Source organism: Bidens hawaiensis, unplaced genomic scaffold, assembly GCF_021521415.1.
Source record: "Bidens hawaiensis isolate Kalapana, Puna unplaced genomic scaffold, B.hawaiensis_p1.1 tig00006395_1, whole genome shotgun sequence".
NCBI lineage: Eukaryota > Viridiplantae > Streptophyta > Magnoliopsida > Asterales > Asteraceae > Bidens > Bidens hawaiensis.
Genome location: NW_027491433.1, coordinates 1,094,730 through 1,108,568, shown reverse-complemented (window position 1 = coordinate 1,108,568; position 13,839 = coordinate 1,094,730). Strand labels below are relative to the sequence as shown.

Genomic DNA, 13,839 nt, shown 5'->3' with positions numbered 1-13,839 from the left:
CCTACTTACCTTACCATCTTTACTATTCTACCATTTATTTATTAACTCAAGTAAACTTTCCGTCATAATAAATATAAAGTATTATTATTTGAAATTTTAGGATGTTACAAGTCTTCCCTCATTAAAGAGGTTTCGTCCTCGAAACCTAACTATTACTCAAACAGGCTAGGGTAAAACTTGCGCATCTCATCCTCGACTTCCCATGTAGCATCTGATCCTTTGCGATGTTTCCATATCACTTTCACTAGTGGTATAACCTTGTGACGAAGTTGCTTTTCCTTGCGATCAATAATCTCTAACGGTTGCTCAATGTAGTTCAGCTGTTCATCAACCTCAATGTCCATTTGTGGCACGTGAGAAGTGTCAACTGCTAGGCACTTTCTCAGATGAGAAACATAGAAGGTTGAATGAATTCCTTCTAACTCACCGGGTAAATCCAGCTTATAAGCCACTTCACCCACACGATCTAAAATCTTAAATGGTCCAATGTACCTTGGACTCAACTCCCCCCTCTTTCTAAAGCGAATGATCCCTTTCCAGGGTGAGACCTTGAGCATCACATTGTCACCAACGTTAAACTCGATCGGTCGTCGTCGCTTATCAGCATACGACTTCTTTCTGTCTTGAGAAGCTTTTATTCTAGCCTTAATCTGATCGAACTTTGAAGAAGTTTCTTGAACAACTCTAGGCTTTCCATCTCCTTTTGACCAATCTCTCCCCAACACACCGGGGTTCTACATCGCCTACCATAAAGCATCTCAAATGGTGGCATACCAATACTTGAATGGTAACTGTTGTTATAGGAGAACTCTACCAGATGCAGATGATCATCCCAACTTCCACCAAAGTCTAAAACGTAAGCACGTAGCATATCCTCAAGGGTTTGGATTGTCCTTTCAGACTGTCCATCTGTTTGAGGATGATACGCCGTACTGATGTTCAATCTCGTTCCCATAGATTCATGGAACTTCTTCCAAAACCTCGAAGTAAACCGAGTATCTCTGTCAGATACGATTGATAACGGTACTCCATGTCTGGTTACAACCTCTTTGATGAACAAGCTTGCTAACGTTTCTGACGAGATGGCCTCTCGTATGGGCAGAAAGTGAGCACTCTTGTTCAAACGGTCCACAATCACCCAGATGGTATCATGATGCTTAGCTGTACGAGGTAGCTTAGTTATGAAATCCATGGTGATGTGTTCCCATTTCCACTCAGGAATCTCGAGCGGTTGCATTTTTCCATAAGGCTTCTGATGTTCGGCTTTGACTTATAAACAAGTTAAGCACTTACTGACATAACCTACTACATCATTCTTCATTCCTGGCCACCAGTAGTCTCTTTTCAAGTCTTGGTACATCTTCGTAGCTCCAGGATGAATCGAGTATCTTGATTTATGAGCTTCATCTAAGATTCGACCTCTTAGATCACCATGGCGTGGGATCCACATACGGTCAAACCTAGTCTTAACACCATGAGTGTTTTCCATCAACTCATCTTGCTGGTCATAAATCCTTTCTTTCTTTACCAACCCTACATCTACTAACACATCTGACTGCACCTTGATAATTTCTTCAAAAAGACTTGAGTTCATAATCAGCTGGTATGACTTCACTGTTGCAAGGACTACCTCATTCTTAAGGCTTAGCGCGTCGGCGAACACATTAGCTTTACCAGGGTAGTACTTAATATCTCAGTCGTAATCCTTTATCAATTCTAACCACCTTCTCTGCCTCATGTTCAATTCTTTCTGCTCGAAGAAGTATTTTAAACTCTTATGATCTGTGTAGATGGTACACTTAGTACCGTACAGATAATGTCTCCATATCTTAAGAGCAAGTACTACAGCTGCTAGTTCTAAGTCATGCGTCGGATAAGTACTCTCGTGGACTTTCAACTGTCTAGACGCGTAAGCTATCACCTTTCCTCGTTGCATCAACACGCAACCTAACCCACGATGCGAAGCATAAGTACAAACAACCAGATCCTCGTCACCATCGGGTAAAGCAAGGATTGGAGCTTGCGTTAGTATCTTCTTTAGCTCCTGAAAAGCTTCTTCTTGGAACTTTCCGCAACTAAATACTATTGTTTTTCGGGTCATACCGGTCAACGGTGCGGCTATCTTGGAGAAACCTTCGATGAATCTTCTATAGTAGCCCGCTAACCCTAAGAAGCTTCGTATATCAGTCGGATTCTGTGGAGTCTTCCAATTAGTTATCGCCTCAATCTTAGCTGGTTCCACGGTAATCCCTTAAGGATTTATCACGTGGCCTAGAAATTGCACTTATCGCAACCAGAACGCGCATTTCAAAAACTTAGCATACAACTTCTCTTCCTTTAGAATTTCCAACACTTCTCTCAGATGCTTATAATGATCAGACTCGCTCTTTGAATAAATCAATATATCGTCGATGAAGACAATAACTGACTTATCCAACATTGGCCGACACACCCTATTCATCATGTCCATAAATGATGCGGGAGCATTCGTTAGACCGAATGACATTACGAGGAACTCGTGGTGTCCATAGCGCGTTCGGAACGCTATTTTGGGGATCTCTGCCTCTTTCACTTTCAACTGATGATAGCCCGATCTGAGATCTATTCGTGAGAACCAACTTTAACCTTGCAGTTGGTCAAACAGATCATCAATCCTTGGCAAAGGATATCTATTCTATACTGTAAGCTTGTTCAACTCGCGATAGTCTATGCACATTCTCATACTTTCATCCTTCTTCTACACGAATAACACTGGTGCGCCCCAAGGGGAAACACTTGGTCTAATAAAACCTTTGTCGAGAAGTTCTTGCAGTTGGGACACCAATTCTTTCATCTCGGATGGTGCTAGACGGTAAGGCGCTTTCGCGACGGGCTGGGCCCCTGGTACTAATTCTATCTGGAATTCTATCTCTCGCTCCGGTGGCAACCCCGGAAGATCCACTGGGAATACTTCTGGGTAGTCGCGCACAATAGGAACATCTTTCATTTCTTTTGTCTCGGCCGTAGCGTTGACAACATACGCCAGGTAGGCACCGCACCCTCGTCTTAACAAACCCTCGGGTTTTATCATCGAAATGACATTAAGCTCATAACTTTCCTTATCACAATAAACCGTCACCACACTACCATCCAGGGACTTTAACCTTATTATCCTGCTATTACACACTATCTGAGTTTCGTACTCAGACAACCAATCCATTCCCAAAACTACATCGAACCCTCCTAAGGTCATAACATACAAAGTAACAGGGAACTCGTGTCCCTCTAACTCTATCTTAGCGTCCTTAACCATTTTCATTATTTTAATAGAAGTGTCACTAGCGGTTTCTACTATAAAAGTTTCAGACACTCGGCAACATTTCATTTTAGCTATTTTACTAAATGGTGTGGCTACGAAACTTTTGTTCGCACCCGAATCAAATAATACAGAAGCGGAAATACCGTTTACTAAAAATGTACCGGTGACGACATCCGGAATCTGCTTGGCTTGTTCTTGAGTCAGCATATAGGCTCTAGTTCTTGGCCTAGCTTGATCGACATCCTTCTTCCCACTACCTCCAGCTTCACCCCCGGTGCATTCTCTAGCAAAGTGACCCGTCTTACCACATTTATAACAAGCGGACTTGGCGGTACAATCTGGGGCATAATGTCCCACTTTTCCACACTTATAACAGGCATTCGACCCTAGCCTGCACTCTCCTCCATGAGTCTTTCCACACTTATGGCACACATCAGATCCTTTACCCCACTTGCACTCACCACCGTGCATTTTACCACACATCTTGCAAGGTCTCTTCTCCCACGCTTTCTGCTTCTTCTCCTTGGAGTTCCACAACTGAGTACCGAGTCGTTTGAAATTGACCCACTTCTTATCTTTCTTCTCTTCTTCCACCACAATATCATCCACAGCCAGGTCTGCATAAACCATCTCTGCGAGCTCGACAACAGAGTCAAAGGTAGCAGGTTTACTTGTTCTGACTAGCGTGCAGACTTTCTGTGGTAGTCCCCTCACATAACACTTGATCCTCTTAGCCTCAGTGTTAACCATATCGGGTACCAACCTAGACATTCGGTTGAACTCGGTGGTGTACTCACGATGTGTCATTGTTCCAGCTTTCAGGTTCAGAAACTTCATCTCCGCCCTCTCAACCTCGGCATCAGCACAGAATTTCTTCATCACTAACTCCTTCAGATCTTCCCACTTCATTGCTTTAATCTCCTTCCGAGTCTTCCTCTTCTCCACGATTTCCCACCAGTACATCGCCTCCTCTTCAAATGATTGGGTGGCATAACCGACAACTTGATCGGGACGACACTCGCTAATGCGGATAATTTTATCCATGGCGGTTATCCATTGGAGGGTAGTGATTGCGTCTCCCAAACCAGTCAGCTTCGGCGGGTCACAACCCTTAAAGGACTTATAGTTGCAACCACCTCGGCCCCTCTTCCTCTCATCAACTTTCACAGACCTTACCACACTCGAAGCCTCCCTCTATCCTTCATCATCTTTCCTACCACCTCCTCCTGATCCTTCAGCTATTCATTCACGGCCTACAGCAGACCCCTCTGGTCTCCAGCAGACCCCTCTGCGAACAATCAGTTAATCCTATCAGTAACATTCACATATCCTTTCTTTAACAATTAAGCTAACATTAACATACATATTTAACCATACACTTTACCTTTACTGAGCTTGTTTGAGTGACACATGGCATTCTTGAACTGGCATCTTCTTTCTTTTCTTACTTAAATCCCATTCTCTGCTCGAGTCTAAGCATATAGGATGCTTAAATCTCTCGAACTTTGCTATGATACCAACTTGTAAGGCCCCGTTACCGGTGCCTCGCATTTGGACGTTGGATTTACTCATAAACACAATTCTAAATATCAGAGTTAATTAAAACTTTGCGCGGAATATAAAACTTTCATTAACATATCAATAATAAACCATAACTTGTCTTAAATCATACTTGTCTTTCAAATTCAAAACATTAAATATAGAACATTATCAGTCTTCAGATGCCAGACTCTTATTCAATGCCACGTGTTCCCCTCAAGCGAGCTGCCTCATTCTACTCACCTGCGTGCATACTAAAAGTCAGCTACGCTGAGTGAGTTCTAGTTAATCACACATAATTCAATACATACACTTACCTTCCATTATGCATCAGAAGATACATAATAATTACGTTACTAGTTTATTTTCATTTCACAAGTTCATACATACGTTCGTACTTTATTACTTTCATACTATATAAATTACCGTCCTTTTTTATCTCAGATATTATTAGGGTCTGGTCCCTCTTTCCTTTGTCTATCTTAGATATTATTAGGGTCTGGTCCCTTTCTTGTCTATCTCAGATATTATTAGGGCCTGGTCCATTTTTACTTCTCTATCTCATATATAATTAGGGTCTGGTCCCTTTCTTCTCTATCTCAGATATTATTAGAGTCTGGTCCTCTTTCTTCATCTTCGTACATACTATCTTTACATACCCGTAACATACATACTTTCTGTAATCATTCATACATATTCATATAACGTATATACATCTATCATACACATTCATTTATCATAAACATACCTCCCTTGTTGGCACGTACAATATCCGATGATCGTTCACGTACCGACAAGCTTTCATTCACGTTTCAGATATACATACATAACATATAAACCATATAAGGCATACACTTACCAATTAAGGTAAGTGTATTAACTATCACATCGAGTATGCACACAGCCCAAAAAACATAACAAGGAAATGGGGCTAGAAACTCACCTAAAGTCGGTTACGTTCACCGTTTATGGTAATCCCTTTCTTGAGCTGTGCACGGCTAACTGTATAATATGTACATGTATCAATTAACTATTGCTACTCATATCGTATTTCTATCTTTATATAACCCACAACGAACGGGGTCCGGGGGCAGCGCCCCTGGCAGCGGCGTTCTAGGGGCGGCAGCCCCAAGCGGGGTCCAAGGGGCAGAGCCCCTTGCTGGGGTTAAGCTGCCAGGTCAGCTTGGAAAAATTTTATTTTCATTAGTTGTCTTAACACATTTTCCATTAGGATTCTAAATTATTTTCTAAGATGGGCTTATTAAAATCAGGTCCAAATATCCATCATCTGGCCCAATTTGGGTTCAGGCCCAAGGCCCAACAGAACTGTGGCCGAGAACTCAAGATAGAGAACCCTTTTTACCGAGAACCATGCTTGACCGAAAACACCTGTTTTGACCGAGAACCCGTATCTGACTGAAAACCCCATGGCCGAGAACCTGTTTTGGCTAAAATCTCTGGTTGACCGAAAACCACATGGTTGACCACGGATTCTCAAAATTGGCCGAGAACCCTCAGGTCCAATGTTTTCAGTTCATTTCTCCATCCTAATCATTTTTACTCATCACTGTTAACTGTTTTATGGTTTATAACCAGAATTTCAACTACCCTTTAACTGTTTTGCACCCGCCACTAAGCCAATATCTAGATCTAATCCGTTTTAGGCATAAAGTTTGGACCTTTATAAGTTTAAAACGTTTTAGCTAGATCTAGGGTTTCCTTCATGAGCCGTATCTAGCCATGAGTCCATTACGTTCATTTTAAGCATCAATTTTGCTACTTTATAGTTTAACTAGACCCGATCTATTCTATGTTTAAGTTTCATGGCTATCCGTTCATAAAAATGTAAGCTTTAAGGTCAAGAACATACCTTTAATAATTTGCAATGTCGAAGCTAGTTCCAATATATAACTCTAACTCGTATCTTGCTTGTATGGTTAAGGTTTATCAAGATCTATGCTCGGGTTTAGGTATTGGAACACTCTCTTGGTTGCGGCTGTAAGAGGGTATTTTTGGTGTGTGTTTGGAGTGTGTAGGGAGAATAAGATGGATATTATGGATGGAAATGAAAAGGATTAGGGTTTAAGGGGTATTTATACTCCCTTAAGCCCATGGACCTAAGACCCATCTTTCCTTTTTGGTCCATAACTACCTCCATCTAATTTACCTACCTACCTTACCATCTTTAATTCTACCATTTATTTATTAACTCAAATAAACTTTCCATCATAATAAATATAAAATATTATTATTTGAAATTTTAGGATGTTACAGATGAAGAAATTATAGTAACAGAGCTAGAAGAGAATAATAAACTTGATTCAGTTGTCTCTACATTACTTGCATGGGCAAAAGAAGGTATTAATATGCTTAAATAATAAACTTAAACGCTTGTCAAACGTACTGCTAATATGTTTATATTTCATATGAAAGATACACAAGTTGGATCGAAAGACGACAAGATGGAACACACTATTGCAAAAAGTCCAAAAGAAGCTGAAGGTATTAAACGCTTCTTAAACGCTTATCTATATTTTTTTGCCAGTTTCATACATAAACGCTTTCTACACGCTCACACTTATTGCTTCACAGTTATCTCACGTGGAGCTGATATGGTGCATGTTCATACAAATGCCCAAGAGTCTAGTGCCCTTGCATCAGAGATGATACAAGGAGGTGAAACCAAAGATGGTGTTGATCTCATAAACACTGATGCAACTCTAGAAGATATCATAGGTAAGACAGAAAAATGCATTTGCTTTATAAAAACAAAAATTTAGTAATCTGCTTCAGTGACTCGAACTTGTTTTTCAGTTACTAGAGTTGAAGAGAAAAACCAAGTGAAAAACTCAAAAGCTGACACTGGTATGTCACCAAGTTAAAATTTCATAACACCGACATCAACTTCAAAAATGATACCCAAAATTACATCTCCGGTATCATCAATACAAGAATATAAAGACAAAGAGTTGGTCAGAGAAGAAAGAAAGAGAAAGTTACCTCCTGCATTGAGATCACCATATGTTTTAAGAGAGGTTGAACTAAACACATCAGTCACAGATGATGAAAAAAGAATTGCGGGGTATATATTTTCATGCCTTGACGACATATGGGAAGAGGTTTTCAAGACTACTTACACAGATTCATTTAAGGTGATTTTTGAGAGTTTTTTTCCTGGTTTGTATATAACAACTAACGCAATGGATGCATTCTGTGAACTCTTGAACTTTGAAGAAAAGAAAAAATCTGCAGAATCACCGTTCAGGCTCTTTGGTACAAGCACACTGCTGGTATGCTTTAATTATACATGTTATCTTAAAAACGCTTGTTAAACTCTTTATCATGTATTATGTATCTACGCTTATCAAACGCTTATCTGAATTCTTATGCAGACAAGTGACCATTATAATGAGGCATTTGGTCACACAAACGAACAAAGACTCGACGTGTTTACGGACAACATTGAGAAACAGATGACGAGCTGTGATGTCAAAACAATGAAGGAAGTTGCTATTTTCTTCATGTCAATACTACATAAAGATCACTTCTATGTGGTTCTTTTCAACCTTTAAACCGCAGTGATAGAGTTGCTTGACAACAGTGGACATCAAGAAGTACCGGCTAATAAAAAGTTTAAAAAGCCAGAAGACAATAAAAAAGAAATCAAAAGACTTTTTGAAGAAAGATACAACAAGAATCGCCAAATCCTGGTAAACGCTCAACAAACTCTCAACAAAAATCTATTATAAAATTTGTGAAATACTTAACTGCTTTTAATGTATTGTTAGAGAACCGTCTTCTACATGTATCTTAAGAAAATCAATCACCCCATTGCTGAACAAATCAAAAAGGCTCCAATCACAAGATTAAGGACGTCATGGAGAACAACCGAAAACGGGGTAGAATGTGGGATTTTTGCTATGAGACACATGGAGAAGTATGATGGGAAGAAACCGTGGACATGCGGATTTTACAGAGAATGTCCTAAACAAGAGAATCAGCTAAGAAAGTTGAGGACAAAGTATTTGGCCAAAATCCTTCTGTCGGATATAAACAAGAAAAGAGATAATCTAATCGAGAAGGCGCAACAATTTAGTGAAAAAAACTACACCGAAATGTTCGGGGAGGAGATTGTTGAAGAACTCAAAAGAAGGCAACAACTAGTTTAACTTTGTTGTCTATTTTAGTCAATGGCCTTATGTTAGAAAAAATCAACTAACAAAAACATTGGAATATTATTATTACCACACAAAATACTATGGAGTACATGATTAAAAAAACATTACAAAACGCTCATCAAACTCTCAAACATCACCCACTTTCCTCCTACTCTAATAGTGACTTGAGAAAATCCAACTTCAATTTCATTGAACAGTTTAGCTCAAGAATTGCCTTTGATAATTCTTTGAACTGTTCTAACTCATTCTTCCCTATGTCAGCCATAAACAAAACCGCAAGATCTCGGATAGCACTAGCAGGCATTTTGACAAGAACATTCGTAATAACACCCCTGTAATCCATGTTATTATTAAGCATCACAAACTCATGTGTTAGCTTGTCACGGAAAGCATTGTCGGCAGCTACCTGCTCAACAATTTACATCTTCAACGCTTCCTTGAAAGATGATGATGATGATGATGATGATGATGAGGCATCAATTATAACTGATTTTGAGATAGGTGGATATAATTGTGACAAAATATAGCATATATATAGGAAAAATATCACAGACCAAATAGTAAAAAAAAGGACAACAAAACAACTGCAGGTTCACGGACCAAAATAGTGTAAAAAAATATTAAAAGGACAAAATGCTTGAACAACGCTCATAATTGTATGCTCATGGACGCAACATACGAAAAGTGTAAGTTCATTACTATATGCTCACGTATAATGAGCGATGTTATGAGACACTCATTATACGCTCTTGTACGCTTTCACACGCTAAGCAGTCGAATCTCGTTAAAAAGAAACTAATTTCTAATCTAGTTTTGTCAAAAACTTAAAATTACATTTATTACAAGTCATCTTCCAAAATTTAAGTTCAAAGAAATGATAGTCTACATCAAATCACTTAAATTAAATTACACTATGTCAACAACCAAACAAGATTAAAAAATATATATATATCACGCTTGTATCATGCTTAATAAATAATAAATGCAGTTTGTGTGATGATCATAGCTTACATCAAATTAAATGACATTGAATAAATAAAATCTATCTCAACTACTCACAATTAGTAGACATCCAAAATTATGTCTATATATTTCTCATCCATTGTTGTTAATCATATCACACAAAAAAACTCAAAAAAACACACACAAAAATGTTTTCAAGTGATAAAGCCGTGAAAAGCATAGTGAATGCCTATCTTGATTTGGAGAAAGAAAAGGACAAGAAGTTTCTCAACGCCCTTCAGCACTCACAAGCCTATGTGCTTCAAGAGAAATCAAAAACTCTTGATGCATACAATGAACTCATGGAGCTACCAGACAGTGAGTTCAAGGCACAGACTGCTGAGTTCATCAAGCAGCAGACTACATGCTACGACTCCATGTATGGTACTTTGGTTGACACGGTTTCAAATTTGTCAGCCAACATGGAGTTCAAGGAAGATGGTCGTGAGAAGATCAAGAAACAGGGAGCGATGGGGGTTGATGGGGGCTGACGGGGTCTGATGTGGTCTGATGGGGTGTAACCCCATGTATTAAAAAAATAAATAAATAAAATCTTTATCTTTTGTTATACGTTTGTCATACTCTTGTCATACTCTTGTCATACGCTTGTGAAGCGCTTGTGTAAAAAAAGGTAACTACATAACACACAATCTAAAAAACAAAAGACTAACTCTTTCTATCTAAAACAATCAACTACGAATTCATTGTTGCAGTTCCTGCTGCAATGCTTTACAAGTTCTGTTGTTGTGGCCAAGTAGGTGACAAATTTGACACTCCCTATAACCCTTCCCAGAGCGACTAATGGCTATCTCTTTCTTTGATTTAATTCTTTTGTGCGAGCCACGACCCTTGTTTCTTAATACAGTAGGTACACGAACGGTAACTTCTGATGCCTGTTCAAAACCTAAAACAGTAGCAAATCTATCCCTTTTAGATGGATGTACCCTTTCATACCGAGTTAAGTCTGCTTTTTCAATCATCAAATTCATCTCATCTCTAACTTTAATTAATTCATCAATATCCGCAACATAACTATTGATAAAGTATTCACCGACATACTTTATTTCTCTTGAAATTTCTTTTATCTTCCTATTCTGATCATTACCAAACTCTGACATTGGAACTGTTCTGATATTAACCGCAGCCTCTTTCCTCCATCGATCATTTATATATCTCTTAGGGAATTTCTTGACTTGATACATATTCATGACGTAGAAAATATGCGGACACAACAAACCATATTGTTCGAATCTTTTGAAAGTATATGTTGCAATAGACTCGTCACCAATCTCACCGTCCTTCTTAAACACAACCTAAAAAAAGTAAAACGCTTATTAAACGCTTGTTAATTAAACTTAAACAACTTTAAACTAAACGCTTAATAAACGCTCATAATTACCTCCAAAAAAACTGAAACATACGCATTAAAATCCATTATTTTACACCTCAAAAACCCTCATTCTTCTTCACAAGAACTGAATTGTGAAACACCACCAACAATTTCATTCATTTCATCTTGAAGATCATTAAATATATCTCTTGTATATATCCTAACCGCTTCCCTTTCAAGATAACTTCTGGTTTCTAACTGTGGATATGTGTACCTACTATCATGATCACACCGTCTGCCATTGTATCTCTGTATCTCCATACAAAAATCAAAATGGTTGAAAAACTCGACTAATGTTAATTGAGAATTTGTAGCTTTTCCAAAAAAATGGTTTTCGCTCTCTGATCTTGATGTTGTACGCATCAATCCAAACAAAAGTTCATCTCTATAAAAAGCAGGTATCCAGTCAAATCTGATTTCATACATATCAGTAAGCCATTTATTCTTGTCAAGCTCAAACTCAACCATTATAGCCTACCATTTTTCCTCAAATTCTAAAGGACTAATTGAATCGGTCCACACAATGTTACATAGCCTACTCTTAAAATCTTCGTTGTTACATAAATTATCCCCCACCTGATAAAGAAAAAACATGTTAAAACGCTTGTGTAAACGCTCGTTGTCACAATATATAATCATGTTACACTCGTAGAACGCTCACCTATTAAACATCAAAAGAAAAAGACTATTGCCGTTAAACACTTGTCAAACGCTCATTATTCAAATTGCTTAAAACACAAATAAGAAAAGTTACCTTGTCAGCAACTTTCTTCATGATATGCCACATACATAACCTATGCCTTGTATTCGGAAACACAGCTGCAATAGCTTGCTTCATAGAAGGGTCTTGATCAGTAACAACAACCTTCGGTGCTGACCAAATGACTTAAGTAACATTTGCAATAACCATGTGTACGATTCAATAGTTTCAGAAGCTAGTAATCCAGCACCGAAAGTAACACTATGACAATGGTTATCAATTGCCGTGAATAGGACAAAAACCAACTTGAACCAGTACATATAAAATCATATAAAATACACACAAAAAACATATACATATAGACAATCCTATACATACACACAAACTTACTTGTTAGTCTTAAATGTAGCATCAAAAGATATAATATACCCAAATGCAAGATAATTACTCTTTGATGTCTCATCAGCCCAAAACATACGAATTAACTCACGATCATCATTGACATCATATTCAAAAGAATAATCGGATGAAAATGTTTTCTTCGCACACAATCTCTGAACAATCATCTCAGCATCATACTCTCCAATATAACAATTCAAACCTTGTTTAAAATTCTTACAATCATCTTTAGTTGCACCTACCTTTACAAACCCACCGTACTGTGTTCTCATAAGATTAAACGCTTTAACAGGTCTCAAGTTCATATTAGAAAGCTCATAAATAGCTTTCTCTTGGACATGTGTTAACTTCCTCCCATAACGAACAAACTGCACATCAGATTCTGCAACCATTCTATGATTATGGCCTTCAACAAAATTATCTACTTGAAAAAATTCACCGTCAACAGATTTCAACTTTACATGTGCTCTACAACCACATCTAATTGTCGGCCTCTTCCTCCTTTTGTAATATGGCTTGCTTGATTCATTACAATCACCTTTTGAATCATAAATTTTAGCTAGCTTGTGACCTTCTTTACAAAATGTAAAGTACTTAATCTTTAATACACCACCATGCATGTAAGATCCACCTTTACGAGCCCCAAATCCAGCTTTTTTAGCATATTCACAATAAAAATCAAATGTATGATCAATTGACGAAAACATCATTCCTTTAACAGGTATGTATGAAGAAGCAACTTCATGAATGATATCAACCCCTTGACCTTGAACCAAAACACTTGAATCATATACACAAAACATCAATATAAAAATTATAATCCAAACACACTCAAAACACGCTCAAAAAATATAATCAAACCAATTTAACAATCCTAATAGTAACACACACGCTCATAAAACGCTCATATTATACAACATTATAATCATCTCATAATCAGATATAGTAACACGCTCATGATACGTTCGTATTATGAAACATCAAAAATCAAACACAGTCCTAATATGAACACGCTCGTAACACGCTCACAAACTAGACTAATCAATTATCATGTGATTCTCATGAGAACTAACATACAGATTACTGCCCCCCCCCCCCGATTATAAACATAGTATACATCTCCAGTTGATTAATTCAAACACAGCAAAAACTTACATTCGCGATCGTCTTCCATTTCAAACCCCTAAAAATCACAAAAATCGCTTGAAAAACTGATTTGTGTACTCAAGAGAGCTCAATTGATAGTTTTTGGTAAAAAAATTGTTTCGTAAAATAACATTTTGATTTTGATTAAGCTAAATATCATGATCGTAACCGTTTATACGCAAATTAC

General features: G+C 38.0%; 1 protein-coding gene across 1 annotated transcript; it reads right to left on the bottom strand.

The window, feature by feature from the left end:
- Positions 1 to 12,493: 12,493 nt before the first annotated feature.
- On the bottom strand, positions 12,494 to 13,309 carry LOC143632519 (protein FAR1-RELATED SEQUENCE 5-like). The gene has a single exon (XM_077101018.1). The coding sequence runs from the start codon at positions 13,307 to 13,309 to the stop codon at positions 12,494 to 12,496; it is 816 nt and encodes a 271-aa protein (XP_076957133.1).
- Positions 13,310 to 13,839: the final 530 nt, after the last annotated feature.